This window comes from Miscanthus floridulus, chromosome 14, assembly GCF_019320115.1.
Source record: "Miscanthus floridulus cultivar M001 chromosome 14, ASM1932011v1, whole genome shotgun sequence".
NCBI classification, from domain to species: Eukaryota; Viridiplantae; Streptophyta; class Magnoliopsida; order Poales; family Poaceae; genus Miscanthus; species Miscanthus floridulus.
This window is the reverse complement of record NC_089593.1, coordinates 16584077-16609676: the sequence shown is the minus strand read 5'-3', so window position 1 is coordinate 16609676 and position 25600 is coordinate 16584077. Positions and strand designations below refer to the sequence as shown.

At 47.2% G+C, this 25600-nt stretch overlaps 1 protein-coding gene across 1 annotated transcript; it reads right to left on the bottom strand.

Moving 5' to 3' along the window:
• Positions 1–15449: 15449 nt before the first annotated feature.
• Positions 15450–16679, bottom strand: LOC136506036 (bisdemethoxycurcumin synthase-like). The gene has a single exon (XM_066501162.1). It carries the CDS (start codon positions 16665–16667, stop codon positions 15450–15452), a length of 1218 nt encoding a protein of 405 aa, XP_066357259.1. The 5' UTR covers positions 16668–16679.
• Between the last annotated feature and the right edge of the window lie 8921 nt (positions 16680–25600).

The following is a 25600-nucleotide window of genomic DNA, read 5'->3' as shown; positions in this document are numbered from 1 at the left end:
GCTTGTCTGGGTTGTCTCGGTTGTTTCTATCCAGGAATCTTTCTCGTGTCTTTTCTTCTACAGTAATAATCTTTTCCACTATTTGTCTAAATTCTTCATTGTTTCTTGGGTTTTCTTTGCAGAAGTCTTGAAATTGCCACCTAGCCATGATTCTGTGAGAGAAAGCTTCAATTACTTCTCGTTGGGTGATGTCATGTACTTGAGCTCGTAGTTCGCCAAATCGTCGATAGTAATTTCTGAGACTTTCGCCTCCTTTCTGCTTGAGTCCTTTTAACTCTGCGTGGGTAATTGGGTGTGTAATGATACCCGCGAAATTTTCACAAAAAGCTCTTTGCAAGTCTTCCCAATTTCTGATTGATCCTGGATTCAATTTGTCAAACCATTGAAGTGGCATGGTTTCTAGGGCCATGGGAAAGAACAAGGTCTTGATGTCATCGTCTCCTCCGGCCAATTCAATCGATTGCGAGTAAATCCTGAGCCATTGCTTTGGTTCGGTCTTGCCATCATACTTGGAATGGTTGGACGGCTTGAACTTGTGAGGCAGTCTTATTGAAGCAAGTCTGTTTGCAAAATAGGGGAATCTATCATGCGTTCTGGCTTCTGTGTATTCTGATTCAGTGCCCCCTTCTTGCCAACTGTTGTCTTGGTGAGAGTAGTTTTGCGTGGCTGTCCGAGTAGGTGCTTTGCTTCTGGCCTTTCTTGGTTGTTTGACTCGGTCATTTTGACTATGATTTCTTCTACTTTCTCTGTTGTGACTCCCACTTGGTCCAAGTCTCTCGAAAGCAGACTTCCTTTGATTTTAATCTTCCTGCTCATGAGATGTTGACCTGTCTGGTAGTCTTGAGCGGGCCCTTCCGTCATGCATCCTTAGGACTGTTGATCGAAGGAAATCCTAGAGCTGTTCTTGTTTTTCACTGGGATGTGAAATTGCCCTGAGTTCTTCTAGTGCTTCTCGGATCTTATCGTAGGGTGTATTCGCTGCTCATCCTTCTTCGACCTCTCGCTCTGATTTTCTTCTATTGTACTTGGCTAGGTCTGACTCATATTTGATCCAAGCTTCCTTTCGCTGCTTAGCGCGACGTTGACGTCCTTGTTTCAATTTGTTCTTTCTCTCTCTGGCTTGCCTCTGACTCTCGGTCTCACCATCGTGCCCCTGGGTAAATGGTGATATGTTGGACTCAGATTCATCCGAAGACCTGACGTCGGATGCTTCTAGGGGACTAATGGTGATCGAGGAGCAAGTTGATCTGTTGTTGTCGCCAAAATAGAATGGTCTTCATGGTGATCCGAATTTTTGAGGAGACGGCTTTGGAGCTTGCCATTGTCACCTACCTCGTAGATCCATGAACTGAAGATGAAGGTTGATCCTATCGAGAAGATCATGTTGTCGAGGTCCATTGAGCTCTCGGATGCAAAGTCACCGAAAGCCCCTACCTGGCGCGCCAGCTGTCGATGTTTCACCACCAATAGCCTACCACGGGGGTACCCGAGGCAGTATGTTCGGGCTTCAGCGTATGCAGAACTCGACGGTTAACGCAAGAGACAGTCGATTTATCTTGGTTTGGACCCTCGATCTTTGATCGAGTAATAGCCCTACGTCCAGTCGGCGTTAGCCTTTACGTTGGATTGATTGTAAAGTGTTGTGTTGTATAATTGTTCTCTCCTCTCTAGGAACCCTGCCCTCCTTTATATAGTCAGGAGGTCAGAATCCTAGTCGGTTTACAATGAGTGTTCCTAGTAGGATTACAGAATAATACTACTACTAAGATTACATGGGAAGAATTCTAGTTGGACTAGATCTTCTCCCTTTCTTACGGGGTATCCTGTGGGTCCCGCACCGACAGTTACCCCAGTGGTAACTTTCTTGTTAGGCATGTCCATTAGCTTCACGTGGTCATGGGAGTTTTCGAGCACACACAAACAGTGGGCGCCAGATGTTAGGTAAGAAATTACACAAGCATCGAAGTTTCAACACAAGACAAAGTTGTATTCATTCCATGGTGGTACTGTACATGTTAGACGGGGTATTTATAGGGGCCCTAGTCTTCGTACTTTACTTAAAATGACTATTTTACCCCCAACTCAAATAGTTACAACCCTTTTCAACTACAAGGGCGAAGTGGTCTTTTTTCCCTTTTGAGTCTTCATTCTCCAACTTTTGTACATCAACTTCATTGACGTCTTTGTCTTCTAGACTTAGTTGATTTTTGCTCTTATTATCTTCTTCTCTCATAATGTTAGGCGAAGTCAAACTTTTGTCTTCGTCTAATCTTGCTTTCTTCTTTTCACCAGCGAAGACGAGGTCCTTTCAGTGAAGACGGAATCTTTCTGATGATGTCAAATTTCCACCTTCGCTTTACTTCTTTTTCCTGCAAGTAAAGTTTGTTATAGAAATCACAATTTCAACTCCAAAGTTTCAGGGGCTCGGTTTTCTTGGTGAAGTTAAATCCCCCAACAGCGCACTCAAGGAAATGTATAATTACCTTGGTGGTTTGAGTTAGCAATCAAGAACATGTATTTCCTTGGAGGTTTCATACAACTGCTGAGGCAATGATATATCCTTGGGGGTTCAATTTCGCCCCTAAAGGAAACTGTTGACGACCAAGGATATTCCATTTTCTTGTAGTGTATGTCTTAGAATTAGACTTTGAAGTGTGCCTGGACACGTACCATTCTAACTCTTATGAGCACCGGACCTGAGTTCGGACCACAGACGGGACTGTAAACCTAGTAGGACTTTTATTATCTCTTATATATTCATCACATACTGCTAGGATTCTTATAGAGAGATGGATAGGAGAGAGAGCGACAGACTGAAAAGTGGAGGAAGAAAATTTCTCCTTTTAATTAGGCTAGCAAATATGTACATGCCTTACAATAGGATGTACAACTTGTCGTGTGGCCGTATGGGTCCGTCTAAGTCAATTTTGAACACCTAGCTATATTTGTTGAATTTAATTGGACTTGGTCCAACCATATTTCCATTAAATCAAATAAATCCAATGCCTATAACAAATGCTAAGTGAAATAAGGATTAATCCTGTATGAGAAATTGATAAAAAATTGACCCGCCTTAAATACGTGGCTATTGTGTGCACACGATTCAGATAGGAAGAAAGTGAGCCACCTCGCACGTCGAGCTGTGAGGAATCGTGATGCATACGAGCTCGACCGACTTATCCACCACAAGAGTGGTGCGGCGTCAACAAAGGTTTTATCTATCAACAAGAGGGATCGGGTCAAGGGATACAACAAAAATGGTGGGAGTGCGAAATGGACGAATGAGGGACAAAGTGATGATGAACCGATTTTTTTTCTTTTTAATATTATTATATAGGTATATAGAAGTATACACAATACAATTAACACAACAATATATCACGCTGATAATTAGTGAACAAAATTTAATACTCCACCTTATGGTCCATGAATTGGCTATATGGACCTTATTTAGCTTGGGCAACCTCTATACCAGGTTTATAACATGTTTTATACTCCGCGTAGAAGTATATATATAGTCCTTTCGGTGGATGTTTGAATTGTTAACCGGAAACGCGTACTTTGCCGAGGGCCAAATCTCGGGCACTCGGCAAAGGCACTCTTTGCCGAGGGTCAGCCACAGGAGCCCTCGGCAAAGAACGGCCCTCGGCAAATAGGCCTTTGCCGAGGGTACGGCCCTCGGCAAAGATGCCCTCGGCAAATTAGGCCCGTTGGGTCACGGTGGCCATTCCCGTCAAGCTTTGCCGAGGGCCACCCGTTAGGCCCTCGGCAAAGGTTTTTTTCTGTGAAACCAGTTTTTCGGCAATTTTTTTTAAAAGTCTTTGCCGAGGGCCCTAGACCAGGCCCTCGGCAAAGATTTTTTTTTGAACCAGTTTTTCGGCCATTTTTTTTTATAAATCGTCTTTGCCGAGGGCCCGAGGCGAGGCCCTCGGCAAAGAAGCCCTTTGCCGAGGGCTAGGATAGGCCCTCGGCAAAGATTTTTTATTTTTTTTAAATTCTTTGCCGAGGGCCACGGGCCAGGCCCTCGGCAAAGAGCCCTCGGCAATTTTTTTTTGGTTTTTTTAGCCCAGTTTTTTTGTGGTGCTACACTACATTGTTTTGAACTCAATTTTAAAATTTAGGCCAATTTTGACTTTTTTTGTATATTTCCTTAATTTATTTCGATTCTTTGATTTTTTTAATATGTCAAATTTGAACTGCAGGTGCATGGAATATTGCAATGTAGTGTTTCGAAAAATGTTATTCATGTTAATTGGTGCATGTTGAGTCCCTATCTACCTCGGGCCTAAATTTTTTGAAACACTACATTGCAATATTCCATGCACCTGCAGTTCAAATTTGACATATTCGAAAAAAATCAAAGAATCAAAATAAATTAAGGAAATATACAAAAAAAGTCAAAATTGGCCTAAATTTTAAAATTGAGTTCAAAACAATTTATTGTAGCACCACAAAAAAACTAGGCTAAAAAAACCAAAAAAATTTGCCGAGGGCTCTTTGCCGAGGGCCTGGCCCGTGGCCCTCGACAAAGAATTTTTTTTTAAAAAAATAAAAAAATCTTTGCCGAGGGCCCTGGATCTGGGCCCTCGGCAAAAGGGCCCAAACCTAAATCGGGCCGCAGCCCAAATTCCCGATCGAAATCTTGTCAAAAAAAATCCCGATCGACCATCTCCCTCCCCACGCGCCCGCTCGCGGCCGGCCCCCGCGCGTCCACCACCGCCGCCACGCACCCCGCCGCCGCGTGCCCGCCGCCGCGCGCCCGCTGCTGCGCGCGCCGGCTGCCCCGAGCCCGGTCGCCTCGCGTGCCCCACCACCGCGCGCGTGCCCTGGCGCCCCGCGCCTCCACCACCGCCGCCGCTCACCCCTCCGCCGCGCGCCCACCGCTGCGCGCCCGGTCCACCCCGACCCCGGCAGCCCCGCGCGCCCCACCACCGCGCGTGCACCCCGGTCGCCCCACACCTCCACCACCGCCGCCGCGGCACCTGCTGCGCGGCGGCCCGCTGGCCGGGCGCCCGCCGCCGTGCGCCCGCCGCCATGCGCCCGCCGCCGCGCGCCCCACCGCCCCACGCTCGGCCGCCCAGCGCGCCCCGCCGCCCCACCAGCGTGCCGCCCCACCACGCCCAGTGGCGGCCGAGGTCACGCCCTGCCTCCGTTCCCTGTCTCCATCGAGCAAGGGGAGGTCGGCCGCCCCGGCCGGCCCTCCGGTGGCCCCCCCTCGCCGGCCTTCCCGCCCCGACCCCAGCCCCCAGGCCGCCCCGTCGCCGGCTGCTGTTGGAGGGGAGGAGGCAGAGGGTGAAGTTGGAGGAAGAAGAGAAGGAGAAGAGGAGAAGGAGGAAGGGGAAGAAAAGGAGAAGAAGAGGAGAAGGAGGAAGGGGAAGAGAAGTAGAAGAAGAGGAAAAGGAGAGAAGAAAGGGAAGAGGGGGAGAGGAGTACTCCAACGCTGCTCGACCTCGCCGGAGAAGAAAGTGACCCCCGCACCGTGACGCCCGACTCCACCGCAACCCTAGGTAAAACTCTCATTGTCGGCCTTCGTGTCGTATGTGGTTGTGTGGGCCTTCGTGCCGTAAGTTGATATGAGGGCCTTCGTGCCGTTGTGGTTGTCGGCCTTCGTGCCGTTGTGAATGTCAGCCATCGTGTCGTTTTTTGCAGGTTTTGGAAACCTCCCCGTGAAGGGGAGGTGCTGCCGAAATTTTGAACAAACAATAACCTATTGTCTTTTTATGTAGGAGAAGAGTACGTCTGAGGGGACCCGGAGGACCCCAATCGTCTTCGTCGACGTCGCGGTTCTGCCTGCACTGCGTCGCCTCGCCACTGCGTCGATTCGCCACTACCCCGCTAGCCTTACTTCACCGACACCCTAGGTATAAATAACCTCTTTTTCCGCATGTCTGTCGTAGCCCACGCGTAACCCAGTTAGGCGTCTCCCGTCCGAAAGAGATACGGTCGTATGTATGCGGATCTTTGCGTATCTGCGACCGTATCTGTTTCGGATTGTCCACATTTTTTGGATAGTCCGTGGATGCGTAGATGGGTTAGTTTCCATGGTCCGCTCCGGTCCGAGAAGGAGTTTCGGCAACACCTCCCTGTTGTTCTCCGGATACACACTCTCCCTTGCAGGACGTGTATCGGGAGAACAACGGGGAGGTGCTGCCGAAATTCTGTCTCGGAGAGGAGCGGAGCATGGAAACTGACCTCATCTACGCATCCGCGGGTGGGATTAGGACCTATCCTCACCTATTAGACAGTAGGAACACCGCGTAGATGCAATTGATGGTCACAATACTCTATGCTGTAAATGTTAAAGGATGGAGGACCGTCAGTGGATGTACACAGGCTGGAGAAGCGGGAGTGACTACGACTATGAATGGGTGAAGGGGACAGATGGTTTCTTGAAACATGCATTTGGCCCAGGAGCAGGAGGAGATTCTCTAGTTTGGTGTCCCTGCAGCAAATGTGACAACAGAAGAAAAGTAGACGAGAAGACCATGGGTAGACATCTTGTGTTCAATGGTTATACGTCTGGCTACCAGCAGTGGATCTACCATGGTGAAGCAGATTGTATAAGAGCGGAGGTGGTGAGACCACACCTTGAGGCTTTTGATGATGATGCCGGGGTAGCAGACATGCTAGATGATGCCCACCAAGCTCACTTCGCTGAACGACGTGAGAAGGAGGAGATGGAGGAATCCGCAAAGGACTTCTACAAAATGTTGGACTCGGCACAGAAACCCCTTCACGAGCGTACAATGATTTCTCAGCTAGATGCGATTGGACGCGTAATGGGGTTGAAGGCCATGTTAAACCTGAGTCGAGAAGGCTTCGATAAGATGTTGGCCGTGTTTGGCACCATGCTACCGGAGAAGCACACTTTGCCGACGAACTTGTACGAGGCAGAGAAACTCCTTCGTATGCTTAAGATGCCGTATGACAAGATACATGTTTGTCCAAAGGGGTGCGTCCTATTTAGGAAAGAACACAAGGATGCAAATTACTGTCCGAAGTGTAAATCCTCTAGGTACTTGGAGGTATACTCTGGTGATGGTCAGAAGAAGCAGCTTCCGATCCCTGCGAGAGTGCTACGGCACCTTCCTTTCCAACCGAGGATCCAACAGCTATTCATGACTGAGGAATCCGCAAAACAGATGACATGGCACAAAGATGGCAAATGGTACAATCCTAGGAAGATGGTACATCCGTCTGATGCTGAAGCATGGACGTATTTCAATGACAAATATCGTGACAAAGCAGCTGAGGCTCGTAATGTACGTGTCGTGCTGGCAACAGATGGGTTCAATCCTTATGGAATGATGGCTGCCCCATACACATGCTGGCCCATTTTTGTTATCCCCCTCAATCTCCCTCCTAGCATCTCCTTTCAACGGCATAACGTATTCTTGTCGTTGATAATTCCTGGACACCCGGGGAGTAATATGGGTGTGTTCATGGAGCCTGTTATTGATGAATTGATCCACGCTTGGGAGAAGGGGGTATGGACATACGATCGAGCTACAAAGACAAGCTTCAAAATGCACATTTGGTACCACTACTCCCTGCATGACTTCCTGGCGTATGTGTTATTCGCCGCCTGGTGTGTTCATGGGAAGTTCCCATGCCCAGTATGCAAGGAAGCCGTGAGGTTCATTTGGTTGAAGAAGGGTGGCAAGTATTCGTCGTTCGAGCAGCATCGTCAGTTCCTCCCTATAGACCATGAATTTAGAGAAGACATCAAGAGTTTTACGAAAGGTGTCAAAGTGACAGACCCTAAACCGCACTTGAGGACTAGTGCCGAGGTTCATGTTTAGATAGATGCTCTCGTGCCCAATGAAGAAGGTGGTTTTGTGGGATATGGTGAGGAACATATGTGGACTCATAAATCCGTCTTGACGAGGCTCCCCTATTTCGATGACCTTCTTCTGCCACATAATATTGATGTAATGCACACTGAAAAGAATATCGCCGAGGCACTTTGGGGAACTCTCATGGACACTGACAAGTCTAAGGACAATGTTAAGGCTAGAGTGGACCTAGCGACGTTGTGCGATAGACCAAATCAAGCGATGCAGCCTCCTAGTGGCCGAAACAAGAACTGGAAAAGGCCTAAGGTCAATTCCGTCTTGCAAATCGATCAAAGGAGGGAGGTAGTAAAATGGATCCAGATGTTAATGTTTCCAGATGGATATGTAGCAAATCTTAGTAGGGGAGTGAACTTAGGCACTCTACGAGTCAACGGGATGAAGAGTCATGACTACCACATATGGATTGAGCGGCTTCTTCCAGCGATGGTCTGAGGCTATGTCCCTGAGCATGTCTGGCAAGTGCTGGCAGAGTTGAGCTTTTTCTTCCGCCAGCTTTGTGCCAAGGAGATATCTCGGACCGTCGCTCAGGACTTGGAAAAAGCGGCACCTGTGTTGCTCTGTAAGCTGGAGAAGATCTTTCCACCCGGCTTCTTGCCGATGCAACATCTGATTGTGCACCTCCCGTCCGAGGCACGTTTGGAGGGGCCCGTGTAGGCCCGTTGGTGCTATCCAATCGAGAGATGTCTAAAGACTCTTCACAAAAAATGTACAAATAAAGCCAGAATTGAGGCTTCCATTGCAGAGGCATGCTTTCGGGAGGAGGTGGCAAACTTCACAACGCTATACTACAAGCCGAACCTTCCTAGCGATCATAATCCACCCCCTCGTTACAATACTGGCGAAAATGAATCGACCCTGAGCCTTTTCCAAGGCCAACTCGGCAGCGCAAGTGGATCAACCCCAAAGCTATTGGGAAATGAAGAGTGGCGCAGTATCATGCTATATGTGTTGAATAACCTTACTGAGGTGCAGCCGTTCATCAAGTAAGTTCTCAACAAACTTATTTCAATATGTCGTCACTATTCTGCATCCAACCCCATTGATTCTCGTTCGGACAGAGAATTTGTTCGTGAATTCTAGCATCAATCAAGGGATCCTACCTCGCATGAACAAGACACCCTTGTTTCGCGGGGTGCAGGAGCGGGGAGGCCTGATTTCATTTCTTGGTTCAAACAAAAGGTAATGTCCAATTTAGCTCGTATGTTCGATCGTCCAAGGTGATCGTACGTTTGATTAATATAACGATCTATCATGATTCACCTTGCAGGCCCAGACCGATTCGTCCATGAGTGACGAGTTGAAACAGGTTGCAAACGGCTGTGACGTTAGGGTGAAGTCATTTACCGGCTATGACGTGAACGGATATCGCTTCCACACAACAAGTTACGAGCAGATTTGGCCCAAATGAAAAACCATAAATAGCGGAGTTTGTACGCCCGGCACTGATGGCCTCGACTATCATGGTAGAGTTGAGGAAATCTATGAACTCTCATTTCATGGAGACGAACCTCTTAAACCTGTCATGTTCAAATGCCACTGGTTTAATCCTCGATCAACGAGACAAACCCCTCATCTTGGGCTAGTCGAGATTCGAGAAGATTCCATCTATCCTGGAAAAGATGTCTACATTGTGGCTCAACAGGCCGTGCAGGTGTATTATACTCGATATGCCAACCAAGACAAAGAGGATCTTAAGGGTTGGGCTATTGTGCACCAGGTATCTCCACATGGTAAACTACCTGCCCCAAACGATGATGATTACAACTTCAACGCAAACACATATGATGGACAGTTCTATCAAGAAGATGGGCTACCAGGCACGTTTGAGATAGTCTTACCCGAAGCAATCGAAATGGAAGTAGACAACGAAATGGTTGATGACGAGGTCGATGGAGATGTGGTGGTAAATGCCAAGGACATAGCAATGCTTGAGCGATTACTTCTAGGCAATGACGACGATGACAACATAGAACCTTCGGATAGTGTTGCCCATTTGGACAATTTTGACAGTGATGATGAGACCTATGATCCCAATCATGAAGATTATTCCTAATACATGTAATACTATGGTTTTTTAATTTGTGTTTTGTTTATATATTTTGAATCTATTTCTAATATATGTACTAATTAGTCTTGTTCATTCTTTGTGATTGCAGGTGATTGGACAAAGATGGTGAGCAGACGTCCACGCCGTGACACGCCCTTGGTTTATGGGAGAGACCGCCCTCTCCTTCGAGGTGAGGGGTCATCGTCCGGGGCAGCGTCTGCAGGAGGTGACGAGAGGAGGACCAGGGGCAGCCGCCGCAGGAGGCAGCGGTCTCCTCCCTCGACACGTGACGAGGTGCTGGAGGAGGAGCACGTGATGGCCATAGCCTCGTCCTCATCGGAGGACGAGAGGGGTCAGCAGATAGGCAAGGGAGACGAGGCGCTCGAGGGTGAGGGAGACGAGGCACTCGAGGGTGAGGGAGAGGGTACCGCTACCCAGACTCTCTACGAGCGAGGTCCCGCGAGCCTCCCTCTGGTTCCGCTTCCTCACAACCGCCCAGTGATTCGGCCTATGGCAAAGAGGTAAGTAACTATGGATGTTATCACAACTACTTCATAAGATATGTTGGAAATCTTAAGAGAAACTGATAAATTTTCTTAATCACTTGTGCAGGGCCTGGTTGGTTTTGTCGGGTACTCCAGCACGCACCCCCGCGAGCATCCTTGGTGTTTTGTGTAGGAAATGGTACCCCGGCATTGTGCAACTATCCGAAGAGCCGGTGGTGCGGGAGCCGGCCTCCAACTGGGATAGGTACGCGCTGGTCACGGATGACACTTACCGCAACAAGCAGGAGCGAGTATTGGCGGAGTTTTGGGTAAGTCTCTCTCGCACAACATTGCTTAATACATCGCATTCATTGGTTAAATCTTTTATTGAAATAATGAATGGATACATCGGTTTTGTATGCAGAAATATTTCAAGGCTGAAGAAGGACTTGAGGCCCAGGCAGATCGGGCGGCTACCGCAGCCTGTAGGAAGTACGTCACCGAGATGCACCACCATGGGCGTGTCCAGGCCCACATAGACTACTACAGGTCGGTACTTAGGCAGTCCCTCCCCAAGCCTTAAGCAAGACGGATTACGCTGACTCGGGACCAGTACCTTGAGGTAGGCGAATAACATTCATAATGATTCGTTTTGATATTAAGTAGGTTCAATTTCATCTTCTTATATGTCAAATACTCGATGACTTGTAGGTGATTCCCTGGTGGTGCCGATCGTATCCCGAGTGCTGGGCCATGATCGTGGACAAGTGGTTATCACAGGACTTTGTTGACACGCACGAGAGGCAGCGGGAACAGCGTCTGATGAGGCAAGGTCCAACTCACCATCAAGGCAGCCGTAGCCTCCCCGGATACAAACAAGCATACGTAAGTGATTTCTTTCATTTATTTTGACGCTCAATTCTGCTTGATTTCTCATCATCTTCCCGTCTTTCTCGTAGGAGGCTACACACCCGGGCGAGGAGGTCTCGGAGTTCTCTGCGTGGGCTATGTCCCACATGGGCAGGGCGTCGTCCTCTGTCTCCTTCGACCCGGCTGCCCCGCCCCAGGCGTACTCCGACCCGAACGTGTACACTAAAGTCCAAGAGTACATGTCAACGATAAGGGAGATCTATGGGGAAGATTACAATATGCACACTGAGCCCTTTGATGCAGAGGCGATCATGAGGCTCGGAGGAGGCAAGAAGCACGGGCGGCTGTGGATTGTAGACGGCGCCATCGACTCCACCACTGTTCCCTCCCTCGACGCTATCCGAGCACGGAGCACGAGCTCCAGCCAGCCCATACGTCCACTGCCTTCTCCAGCACTGCAGCAGGTCCAAGCACTCTAGGTAATTCCTGTTTTACTCATCGTACGTAGATATTTACACACCTAAATTAGATTTGCATTACTGATACATTGGAGTGAAATATTGCAGGCCGAGCTGCAAGAAACAAGAAGGCAAAGTCAAGAGCAGAACGCGGAGCTGACCGCACAGCTGCAGGCCCAGAAGGTCGCGTTCGAGGCCGCGCAGAAGCAGATGGCGGAGATGATGGTGATCATGCAAAGTTTTGGGCAAGCATCGGGTGTACCTGTGCAGTTTTCAGCTCCTCCACCTCCTACTCCTGCAGCTACTCCTGTAAGTATGAAAGTTCACTTTTCGCTTGTCCTTTGCATGTATGTCGGCCTTCGTGCCATTGTGGATGTCGGCGTTCGTGCCGTTGTGGATATTGACGTTCGTGCCGTTGTGGATGTCGGCGTTCGTGCCGTCGTTTCTTGCAGGTTTTAGAAACCTCCCCGTACAGGGGAGGTGCTGCCAAAATTTTCAATTGAGTCTAATCTTTTTGTATTCCTAGATTACTAGATGCAATCTCTAAGTTCCAAAACTGTTTTCCCGGATTACTCACACATGCAATCTCTGCTCCTTTGTGCAGCTTCCGTCCACGGGTTCCAATCAACCCGCTAGTGCGTCACCGGGTGATCCTGCTTTTCCTTCACCATCGTCTTATAGGGTAGCTTGATGAGGACTCGTGCTAGGTGATGTGGTTGGACTTTAGCGTGATTTGTGATTTATGGTTGTGACTTGTGCGTGGATTTCATTAACTTGTCGTAATAAACATGTGAATGATGATGAACATGTGACTTGTCGTTGTAATATATTGTGATTTGTGGTTCACAATTATGGTTGTGATATATTGTGAGAAAATGGGTTCTGTGTGATATATATATGTATATATATGAAATGCTTGTGTCGATGGAATGCAAAAAACAAAAAAAAATTTAAATTTCTGTCTCTTTGTCGAGGGCAATGACCAAGGCCCTCGGCAAAGAAGGGTCCTTTGCCGAGGGCCCTAGCAATAGCCCTCGGCAAAGATTTTTTTGGAAAAATCCTGAAAATTTCTTTGCCGAGGGCCAGGGAGCAGGCCCTCGGCAAAGGTTTTTAAAAAAAATTCAAAAAAAAACTATTTCTTTGCCGAGGGCCGGCCCTCAGTAAACAATTTTTTTTTAAAAACCTTTGCCGAGGGCACTTGCAATAGCCCTCGGCAAAGATTTTTTTGGGAAAAATCCTGAAAATTTCTTTGCTGAGGGCCAGGGAGGAGGCCCTTGGCAAAGTTTTTTTTAAAAAAAAATTCTTTGCCGAGGGCCGGCCCTCGGCAAAAAAAAATTCAAAAAAAACCATTTCTTTGCCGAGGGTCGGCCCTCGGCAAAGAAACCACCAACGGCGCCGGCGCGTGACGGATTCTTTTCTTTGCCGAGGGCCGTCCTGGCCCTCGGCAAAGGCTTTGCCGAGTGCCCGATAAAGGGCTCTCGGCAAAGACCCCTTCGCCGTCTAAAAATTCCCCAAGGGGTCTTTGCCGAGGGCAGCCCTCGGCAAAGCCTTTGCCGAGGGTTTCTGGTCAGTTGATCATGTTGTTGAGGTCCATCGAGCTCTCGGATGCAAAGTCACCGAAAGCCCCTACCTGGCGCGCCAGTTGTCGATGTTTCACCACCGATAGCCTGCCATGGGGGTACCCGAGACAGTATGTTCGGGCTTCAGCGTATGCAGAACTCGACGGTTAACGTAAGAGACAGTCAATTTATCTTGATTCGGACCCTCGATCTTTGATCGAGTAATAGCCCTACGTCCAGTCGGCGTTAACCTTTGCGTTGGATTGATTGTAAAGTGTTGTGTTGTATAATTGTTCTCTCCTCTCTAGGAACCCTGCCCTCCTTTATATAGTCAGGAGGTCAGAATCCTAGTCGGTTTACAATGAGTGTTCCTAGTAGGATTACAGAATAATACTACTACTAAGATTACATGGGAAGAATCCTAGTTGGACTAGATATTCTCCCTTCCTTGTGGGGTATCCCGTGGGTTCCGCACCGACAGTTACCCCAGTGGTAACTTTCTTGTTAGGCCAGTCCATTAGCTTCACGTGGTCATGGGAGTTTTCGAGCACACACAAACGGTGGGCGCCAGATGTTAGGTAAGAAATTACACAAGCATCGAAGTTTGAACACAAGACAAAGTTGTATTCATTCCATGGTGGTACTGTACATGTTAGACGGTGTATTTATAGGGGCCCTAGTCTTCGTACTTTACATAAAATGACTATTTAACCCCCAACTCAAATAGTTACAACCCTTTTCAACTACAAGGGTGAAGTGGTCTTTTTTCCCTTTTGAGTCTTCATTCTCCAACTTTTGTACATCAACTTCATTGACGTCTTTGTCTTCTAGACTTAGTTGATTTTTGCTCTTATTATCTTCTTCTCTCAGAATGTTAGGCGAAGTCAAACTTTTGTCTTCGTCTAATCTTGCTTTCTTCTTTTCACCAGCGAAGACGAGGTCCTTTCAGTGAAGACGGAATCTTTCTGACGATGTCAAATTTCCACCTTCGCTTTACTTCTTTTTCCTGCAAGTAAAGTTTGTTATAGAAATCACAATTTCAACTCCAAAGTTTCAGGGGCTCGGTTTTCTTGGTGAAGTTAAATCCCCCAACAGCGCACTCAAGGAAATGTATAATTACCTTGGTGGTTTGAGTTAGCAATAAGAACATGTATTTCCTTGGAGGTTTCATACAACTGCTGAGGCAATGATATATCCTTGGGGGTTCAATTTCGCCCCTAAAGGAAACTGTTGACCACCAAGGATATTCCATTTTCTTGTAGTGTATGTCTTAGAATTAGACTTTGAAGTGTGCCTGGACACGTACCATTCTAACTCTTATGAGCACCGGACCTGAGTTCGGACCACAGACGGGACTGTAAACCTAGTAGGACTTTTATTATCTCTTATATATTCATCACATACTGCTAGGATTCTTATAGAGAGATGGATAGGAGAGAGCGACAGACTGAAAAGTGGAGGAAGAAAATTTCTCCTTTTAATTAGGCTAGCAAATATGTACATGCCTTACAATAGGATGTACAACTTGTCGTGTGGCCGTATGGGTCCGTCTAAGTCAATTTTGAACACCTAGCTATATTTGTTGAATTTAATTGGACTTGGTCCAACCATATTTCCATTAAATCAAATAAATCCAATGCCTATAACAAATGCTAAGTGAAATAAGGATTAATCCTGTATGAGAAATTGATAAAAATTGACCCGCCTTAAATACGTGGCTATTGTGTGCAAACGATTCAGATAGGAAGAAAGTGAGCCACCTCGCACGTCGAGCTGTGAGGAATCGTGATGCATACGAGCTCGACCGACTTATCCACCACAAGAGTGGTGCGGCGTCAACAAAGGTTTTATCTATCAACAAGAGGGATCGGGTCAAGGGATACAACAAAAATGGTGGGAGTGCGAAATGGACGAATGAGGGACAAAGTGATGATGAACCGATTTTTTTTCTTTTTAATATTATTATATAGGTATATAGAAGTATACACAATACAATTAACACAACAATATATCACGCTGATAATTAGTGAACAAATTTAATACTCCACCTTATGGTCCATGAATTGGCTATATGGACCTTATTTAGCTTGGGCAACCTCTATACCAGGTTTATAACATATTTTATACTCCGCATAGAAGTATATATATAGTCCTTTTGGTGGATGTTTGAATTGTTAATTTCCCTCCAGGTTCAGGTTGCTAGGGGCGTGGAGCACCATGGTCTCGATTGTGATTCCAGGTCCAAAAGCCATCATGACTCCCCACTCCGGCGTTTCCCCTCCCTGCTTGGCCGCCGCTGCCCGACGGCGGCGCAACTCATCGAGCACGAAGATCACCGTGGTGCCACTCATGTTGCCAAACTCGCTGAGGACGTGGCGACTCGCCGCCAGTTTCCCGTCCTCCAGACCGAGCACTTCCTCGATGTTGTCCAGGATGGCACGACCGCCGGGATGGATCGCCCAAAAAAGGTCATTCCATGCTGCGCGGACGCCGAGCGTGCGGAACGCGTCGACAAGGCAGCGTTCCACGTTGCACCCCAGCAGGCGGGGCACCTGGCTGGAGAGGTGGTACTCCATGCCGCATTTGCTGATCTGCATGGAGATGGCGTCCTCTGTCTCCGGTATCGTGGTCTGCGACGCGAACGCCATCTCAAACAGCGGGCGCTCGACGGGGGCAACGGGGTCGGCGCCGACGATGACGGCGCCGGCACCGTCGCCGAACAGGGTCTGGCCGATGATGTTGTCGACGCAGCCTCCCTCGGGCCCGTAGAAGGCGATGAGTGTGATCTCGGAGCAGGCGACGAGGACGCGCGCGCCGCGGTTGTTCTCCGCGAGCTCCTTGGCGAGCTGGAGCGACCGCCCCCCGCCGTAGCAGCCGTGGAGGTTGAGGATGGTGCGGGACACCGTGGGGCGGAGGCCCAGCAGGGAGGCGAGGCGGCGGTCGGCGCTGGGGGCGCGCGCGCCGGAGTAGGTGCTGAAGACGAGGTGGGTGATGTCGGTGGCTGGGCGGCCCCACTCCGCGATGGCCTTGGCGGCCGCGGCCGCGGCCAGCTCCGGGACGGCGGCGGAGGCCATCTCCACGCGCGCGTCCAGCGACGGCCGCATGCGGTCGATGAAGTCTGGGTTGGCGGCCAGCAGCTCCTCGTCGAGGTGCAAGTAGCGCTGCCTGATGCCGGACTTCTTGTTGTTGCAGATCCTGGTGAGCTTGGCCTTGAGGTCGGTGAGGTGCTCGCTGTTGGTGACGCGGAAGTAGTAGTCGGGGTAGTCGTCCTGGGCCATGCACGTCGGCGGGTTCGCCGTGCCGATGCCGAACACGGCGGCCGGACCATCCGCGCGCTGCGCACGCCTGATCTCGTCGACGGTGGCCGGTAGTGCCCTCCCCATGGACCCCATGGACGTCGACGACGACACCTACGTAGCAGCTGGTAGCTAGCTCTCGGGGCTGCTGAGCTCTAGCTAGGTTTTAGCTGAGAGAGAGCTGCTAGCTAGGGATAGATATGGTTGCGTGCGTCTTCGTGGTTTGGAACAGCAGGAGCTGCGCTCTATTTATACCAGTACAAGTGTATTTCCGCGGACAACGACGTGATGAGTGGCCGGGGCATGCATCGCACGCATGTGGGATTACTGCTAGGATAATACTTCTTGTTTCTTTCTTTTTGCTTCCGCTTCTATTGTGTATCTTTTCTGATGATTCTTCGCATGTGGATTACTAGTATATATACAGATCTGTTTTTTCCTCTTTTTTTTCCCTTTCACTTCTTCTGATGATCCTTTTTCTGACTTGCTTTACTTCCAGCTAGCTGCTGGCACCGCTGGACAGCTTCACAGCATCAGACCAGGTGCCACACATAAAACAAAATGGTAGACGTGCCTGCAATGTATCCCCTGGTGCTCGCGCGCTACATATATATTTCGTTTTTAAGCGTTTATTTGTGATATTGATATCTGATTCTGATCCGTTGGCGACGAGACCAGCTGACACACAACTGTTACACATCTTGAGTATTGCGTGAGGCTGTAGCTCATCAGATGTTCAGAGATTTTCTTTTATTCCAGTCATATGCTTTGTTTGAACTAGATGAACGGCCGTGCAGTGTTACGGTACAATAATTCGGTGGAGTGATCCGTCTAATTGATGCTATACATCAAAGAATCAAATCAACCATTCGTGATTATTCCCCTCCAACATAGGGTGCATATTTAATCACTACTAGTAGGAACGCTACTTTTTTTTAGGGGCGGCTCTGATGCTATACATCAAAGAACAAATCAACCATTCACGATTATCCCTTAAAAATAGACGCCGAATAATAAAAATTAAGCACTAAAATTTAAATTTTTTAAACGACCTCAGATGAAGAAATGATCAAAATAAAAATTATAGATCTCAAAAAGTTATGGAACTTTGTTGTTTACAACCTTTTCATTTAAAATCATTTACTACTTCAAAATATTGTTTGCAATTTAATTTTAAAATTATTAAAGAACTCTGATTTCTCTTTTTAATATCTGGCTAAAACTTGTAACAGTCTTTCTCCCTCATACTAACTTCAAATTTGATGATTTTTTCCTAAGAATTTCTAAAATCATGCTCTATCAATTTATTCCGTCCTTATTATTTTATCCATCTTTTCATATGACCGTGTTTTATCTATTTGAATTTTGAATTTCAAAAAATGCCAACTTCAAACGTCATTTTGGAACGCTAAATGATTTCAGCTGAAAAAGTTATGAACATAAAAGTTATATAACTCATCAAGATCTATAACTTTTATTTTGATCATTTATTCATCCGACATAGTGGTAGTAACATTGCATTAAACAATGTTACTACTACTATGTCGGATGAATAAATGATCAATATAAAAGTTATAGATCTTGGAAAGTTATGAAACTTTATAGTTGACAACCTTTTGATTTGAAATCATCTTGTCAAGGAAAACTTCGTTTGAATTTGTCAAATTTGAAATTCAAATTTTATAAACGACCTCAGATGGAGAAATTACCAAAATAAAAGTTGTAGATCCCAAAAAGTCACGAAACTTTGTAGTTGACAACGTTTTGATTTGAAATCATCTTGTTAAGGAAAACTATGTTTGAATTTCCATAAATTTAAAATTTGAATTTTTAAACGATCTCGGATGGACAAACAACAAAAATATAAGTTGTAGATCTTGAAAAGTTATGAAGCTTTGTAGTTGACAACTTTTTCGTTTGAAATTATCTTGTCATGGAAAACTACGTTTGAATTTCTCAAATTTAAAATTTCAATTTTGTAAACGACCTCGGATGGAGAAACTATCAAAATGAAAGTTGGAGATCTAAAAAAGTTAGAAAAATTTGTAGTTGATAATTTTTTCATTTGATTTCATTTAGGGCTTCAAACAATTAATTTATGCTCGGTTTAGGATAATATGTGGGGAATCAAAATACAATATAGACACAAGTGAGTATTGGGTAGAATGGTTAGAGGAGGAAAGCACGAGCCCGAGGTTATAGGTTCGAACCCCACAGCCGCATAGCGCGTGATTTTACGCGAAAAAATGCGTGACTTAAAAAAAATTCATATTTTTTCGCCCTGGATTCATGAATTTCTGAAAAATAATTTGTAGGGGCGGCTCTATATCTAGCCGATATCCAGCCGCCCCTACAAATATTCAACCGCACCTAAAAAATGATTTGTAGGGGCGGACCGCCCCTACACTTGTTGGCCTATGTTCGTTATCCCTCTCAATCTCTCCCCTGGCGTCCTCTTTCAACGACAGAACATATTCTTGTCGTTGATAATTCCTAAACACCCGGGGAATAATATGAGTGTGTACATGGAGCCTCTGATTGATGATTTGGTCCGTTCTTGGGAGGAAGGGGTATGGACATAGGACCGAGCTACAAAGACAAACTTCAAAATGCATGTTTGGTATACCAGTACTCCCTGCATGACTTTCCGGCGTATGGGATATTCTGCGGCTGGTGTGTTCACGGGAAGTTCTCATGCCCAGTATGCAAGGCGTCTTTGATGTTCATTTGGTTGACGAAGGGTGGCAAGTATTCTTCGTTCGACAAACATCGACAATTCCTCCCTCTTGACCATACATTCAGACGAGACATCAAGAACTTTATGAAAGATGTAGTAGTTGAAGGCCCTGCACCCTAGATGATGATTGGTGCCACGGTTCGTGCTCAGTTAGATGCTCTCGAGGTCAATGACCAAGGAGATCGTTTTCTAGGATATGGTGAGCAACATGCATGGACTCACAAGTCGTGCTTGTGGAACCTTCCCTATTTTGATGACCTTCTACTTCCACATAACATTGATGTAATGCACACCGAAAAGAATATCGCCGAGGCAATTTTTGGTACAATCATGGACATTCCTGATAAGACAAAGGATAATGTTAAGGCTAGAGTGGATCAAGCGAGGTTATGCAATAGACCAAAGCTAGACATGGCGCCTCCCAGAGATGGGAAGTCATGGAGAAAGCCTAAGGCCGATTTCGTTCTGACGAGGGCCCAGAGGAGGGAAGTACTAGAATGATTCCAAACGTTAATGTTCCCAGATGGGTATGCAGCGAATCTGAAGAGAGGAGTGAACTTAGCTACTTTGCGAATCAACGGGCTCAAGAGTCATGACTACCACATATGGCTTGAGCGGCTACTGCCGGTGATGGTTCGAGGCTATGTCCTTGAGCATGTCTGGATAGTGCTGGCGGAGTTGAGTAATTTCTTCTGCCAGCTTTGTGCTAAGGAGTTATCTCGTACCATGGTTGCAGACATGGAAAGAATGGCGCCTGTGTTGCTCTGCAGGTTGGAGAAGATCTTTCCACCTGGCTTCTTCAATCCGATGCAGCATTTGATTTTGCACCTCCCGTTTGAGGCACGAATGGAGGGGGCCTGTGCAGGGCCGTTGGTGTTATTCAATTGAGAGATTTCAAAAGGTTCTTCGAACTAAATATAAAAATAAATGCAAAATTGAAGCATCCATAGCAGAGGCATACATTCTGGAGGAGGTGTCAAACTTCACAACAAAATACTATGCTGACAACCTTCCTAGCGTGCATAATCCTCCCCCTCGTTACAATGCTGGCGAAGATGAATCGAACCTTAGCATTTTCTGAGGGCAACTAGGAAGTGCAAGTGGTGCGACTAACAAGACCTTGAAACATGAAGATTGGCGCACTATTATGCTATATGTGTTGACCAACCTATCCGAAGTGGAGCCATACATGCTGTAAGTTCTCAATAAACTTTTTCTCAAGTAGTCACAATTCTGTGTCCAACTCCCTTGTTTTTTGTTGGAACAGGGAATTTCATGAACAATTCTAGCATGAATCAAGGGAACCTACCCCGTAGGAAACTTCGACCCTTCATAGAGAGGGTGCGGGAAATGGAATGCCCGGTTTCATTTCTTAGTTCAAACAGAAGGTACTATCCAATTTGGCTCGTACTTAGTTTGACATTACAAGTTGCTCATACGTGCGACTAATATAACGAACTACCCTGTTTGAACTTGTAGGGACAAACCGATGTGTCTATGAGTGCCAAGTTTAGACAGGTTGCCGATGGTTGTGCCTATAGGGTCAGGTCATTTACCAGTTATGACATGAATGTATATCGCTTTCACACAACAAGCCATGAGCAGAGTTGGCCCAATCGAAGAACCACAAATACCAGAGTTTTTATGCAAGGCTTAGATGGGGTTGAGTATTATGGAAGAATTGAAGAAATATACGAACTCATGTTTCATGGTTGCAAACCTCTTAATCCCGTTATATTCAAATGCCATTGGTTTGATCCTGAAGTAGTGAGGCGGACCCCTAATCTTGGGCTAGTCAAAATTCAACAATCATCCGTCTTACCATGAGACGATGTCTATATTGTGGCTCAACAGGCCATGCAAGTTTATTATCTCTCATACCCGTGCCAAACTATAGACCGTCTTAAGGGTTGGGATGTTGTGTACAAGGTATCGCCACACGGTAAACTACCTGTCCCAAACAATCAAGATTACAGCATAGACCCCAACACATATGACGGAGAGTTCTTTTAAGAAGATAGGCTCGAAGGGAGTTTTGAGATAGACTTAACCGAAGCTCAGGGTACGGAAGTAGACAATGAAAGTGGTGCTGACGAGGACGCCTAAGACGAGGTTCAGAATGTGAAGGACTTAGAATTACTTCAGCGATTACATCTAAGCAATGACGGTGATGACGATATTCCTCCTTCGGAGCATGGGGATGATTATATCGACATGCGTGATAGTGATGATGAGACTTATGATCCAGCTAATCCCGATCATGATGATTATTTCTAATATATGTATGATCCATGCTAATTGATTTATTATTTATCATACCATGTTATGTTCTAAGTATGTTTTGTTTATTTTGCATCTATTTTGATGTATCATCTGTGCTAATTGGTTTACTCTTTTTAATTGCAGGTAATTGAACAATGGTGGGCGGTATGAGGAGGATAACGTCGCTTTACTCAAAAGCGACAGCGACATGTAAAGGGTCTGATGCAGCTGAGGGGTCTAGGAAGAGACCTCAGGGTAGACCCAAGGGTCGAGGGAAGGGTGGAGGCAAGACGAGGCCACCGTCGCCTGTACCTTCGTCGCCGTCTGAGTTACCTTCCGCTCACTCATCCTCTGAGGAGGAGGAGGTACAGGTGGAGGAGGAGGCAGGGGTGGAGGAGGAGACAGGGGTACCTCTTCCTCCACTTCGTCGCGTGTGTGGTTGCGAGGTCCCTCGACCCTCCCGAGGTGACCGATACCTCTTGAGAGACGCTCGCTGATTCGACCCAATGGAGACAAGTAAGTAACTTTAGATGTTATCACTGATTTTTCGTTTGATATGTTCAAAATTACAATAGAAACTAATAATTTATCTTAATCACTTGGGCAGGGGTTGGAGGAAGGTCGGTGGGGGTGATCACGCATGCCATGTGAATGGCATCCTTGGTCTTTAGATCAAGGAAAACTTCCCTGGCCTGGTGCAGTTCGGCGGAACTATCGAGCCGGCCTACACGTGGGCCCACTATGCCACTGTCCCCGACACCCCTAATCGGGATGGCAGGGTATTCGCCGACAAGGCGCAGCGTGTCAAGGCCGAGCTTTGGGTAAGTCTTTCTTGCACTACATTGCTCAATACATCGCATTGATTGGACATTCTTGAAATAATGACTGGATACATCGCGTCTATATGCAAGATTTCTTTAGATGTGAGGAGGGATACGAGGCCAAGGCGGATGCTGTGGCTGACAAAGCCGCCAAGAAACTCATCAAGGACATGCACTATGAGGCGCGCATCCAGTCCATGATCCAATACCACGTGAAAATTCTTAGAGAAAGGCTCCCTAAAAGTGCAGCAAGAATCATGAGCCAGACCCCAGAACAATACCTAAAGGTAAATATAAAACATTAATACTTATTTTTTCTGAGATTAATTATGCTTAATTTCATCTTCTTATATGTCATATACTTGATGACGTAGGTGCCTCCGTGGTGGTGCGCCTACGGTCTACAGTGCTGGGCCCAGATGGTGGACAGGTGGTGCGACCCCGCGTGGGAGGAGAATCACAACGCTTGTCGAGAGCAGCGTTTGCTGATGCCGAGTGCACCACACCATCAAGGCAACCTCAACCTCTCAGAATACGCAGCTAGATGAGTACGCAAATTCATTTCTTTATTCTAACGCTCAACTCTGCATAATTTCTAATCATATTACTTTTTTTGCAATCGGCGACACATGGTGGCGAGCCTTGCTCCCAGTTCATGGCATATGCTTTGGCCCACAAGGACAAGGCGACGGCCGATGTCGCCTACAACCCAGAGGACCCACCCTCGGCGTACAGCAATGAGTCCGTCCACAGCCGCCTCGATGGATACACATCGATGGCAAGGGTGGTCCATGGCACAGAGTACGATCCGAGCTCCCATGACCTTGATGGAGAAGTGGTCATGAGGGCGGGAGGAGGCAAGAAGCATGGTCGGTTCTGGATTGGCGACGGCACAATTGACACGGCCAGTACTCCCACTCTCTCCCAGATTCGAGCACGGAGCACTCATTCCAGCCTAGCGATACGCCCACGGCCGGACTCTACATGGTTCCAGATGAACGCACTCCATATTATTTTTGTTTTATTCATCGTTCATTGATTTTTACATACTTTTGCATTGCATTGTAACATTGGGATGAAATATTGTAGGCTCAGCTGGAACAAGAAATGAGGCACCGGGAGGAGCTAGAGGCGAAGATGGAGGCAGAGCAATAGAGGGCGGAGGCAGAGCGACAGAGGATGGAGGCAGAGCGGTAGAGGATGGAGCTGCAGATGTTTGAATATATGAGGGGTGTTTACGCTGCAATCGGTCAACCTCCGCCACCGATGCCAGTCCCTCCTCCTCAACCTGCTCCAAATACAGTTTCAGGCACTATGAGTCACTTTACAACCTTATAATCACAATTTCTAGTTTATGCAGAATCAATCTTACAAAGATGCCTAGACACTAGAAACTTAGGGACTAATGCTATATGTTTGTTACGAACTAGTACTTAAGCAATCATACTAGAGCACAATGCAACTGAGAAGATATTGCTGATAGTTGCAAGGGTTATACTAGTTAGGCTGTAGAGAGACCATACGTGTTGTTCAATCTTGTCTCACACATGCAATCTCTTCTCCTTTGTGCAGAATCAATTGACGGCATCGAATGAGCCTCATAACCCAGCATGGTCGTAGTGGAACTCGTGGCCTAAGTGACTACTTGTAATTTTATTTGCATTTGTATTTATGGATTACATGTGACTACTTGTGACTATTTGTGGTTGTGAATGAACCTACTAGTGATTCTGAAGTTTATTTGCATTTACGTGTTGTCGATATATCTATATGAACTGCCTGTGATGCTTATTGTGAACTATGTGTGATGCATGTAATGTTTATTTGAGTGGGGTACGTACAATAAAAATAGGGAATATATGCTCGCTTTGCCGAGTATTACACTCGGCAAAGAGGCATTTTGCCAAGTGCCAGGGTAAAAACACTCGGCAAAGAGTACACGTGGCTAAAATCTGTGCATTTTGAGACTAAAATGGTTTCTTTGCCTCGTGTCTGCGCTGTGACACTCGGCAAAGAAGCCAACATTTGTACGTTCTTAGCCAATGTTTGTCGAGTGTGCAGTATTTGACACTCGACAAAGATGGCAGGTTTGCCGAGTGCCCAAAATTTGACACTCGACAAAGAAGGCATGTTTGCCGAGTGTCAGATACTGGACACTCGACAAAGAAGCCAACATTTATACGTTCTAGGCCAGTCTTTGCCGAGTGTCCAGTATTTGACACTCGGCAAAGAATTCAGGTTTGCCGAGTGCCCGGTATTTGACACTCGGCAAAGAATTTAGGTTTGCCGAGTGTCAGGTCCGGGACACTCGGCAAACCCGCCGTGACTGTCTCCGCGCCGTCGTGTTTTTTTTTCGCCGAGTGTCGGTTTTAGCTCTCGGCAAAGTATTTGCCGAGTGCCCAATAAAAAACACTCGGTAAAGAGACGTTTGCCGGCACTGTAGATGTCGTGTGCTGTTTGCCGAGTGTTACACTCAAAAAATCCTTTGCCGAGTGTTTTGTGGTAGTGCCTGTGGCACACAGCAAAGCCACTGTTTCCGGTAGTGAGTGTGGCGAGACTCCGGGAGGTCCAGAGACCCACGGCTGTTGGCCTGCTGAGCCTGCTCGCCCGCACCCTGCTGCTTACCCGTGCCCTGTTGCGCACCCTGCTGCTCATCTTCTCCTCGCCTGTTACTTCCACTACAGCTAGGCGACCACCCCTGGCGAGCCCCTACTGTGCGATCACCCCTGGCGAGCAGCCCTGTGTAGAGAATTTTTTTAGATGAGAAGGAGCGCGGACGGAAGTGAGCGAACGGCGCGGTAGTGAGTGGGAAGCTGCGTCCGGAGGTAGCATTATCGATGTACGCCTCTATGGGCTATGGCCCTTGTACGCGCGAGAACCGAGAAGACACCTGCTCCCGGCAAACACCCAGCATCGAACGCGCGCGCGTCGGAGCAATCTCACGTCGCGGCTCCGAGCGCGTCTTGCTTAATTGCGACGTGCCACGCCGCGCGCAGCAGTGGAAACAAACAAAACCTATATATATAGCGCACAGCCTTTGGGTTCTCATGTCAGCAACGTTGAAACAGGCCCAAAACCTTCAGTCCAAGGCAGACGTACGGGCAGAAAAAACACATGTATATCGCCGGATGGCTGGAGTAGACCCGGCTGCGAGGTGCGAGCTAAGGTTGTAGCGGAGTGATGCACCACTGTTCACACCATGGCTGTTA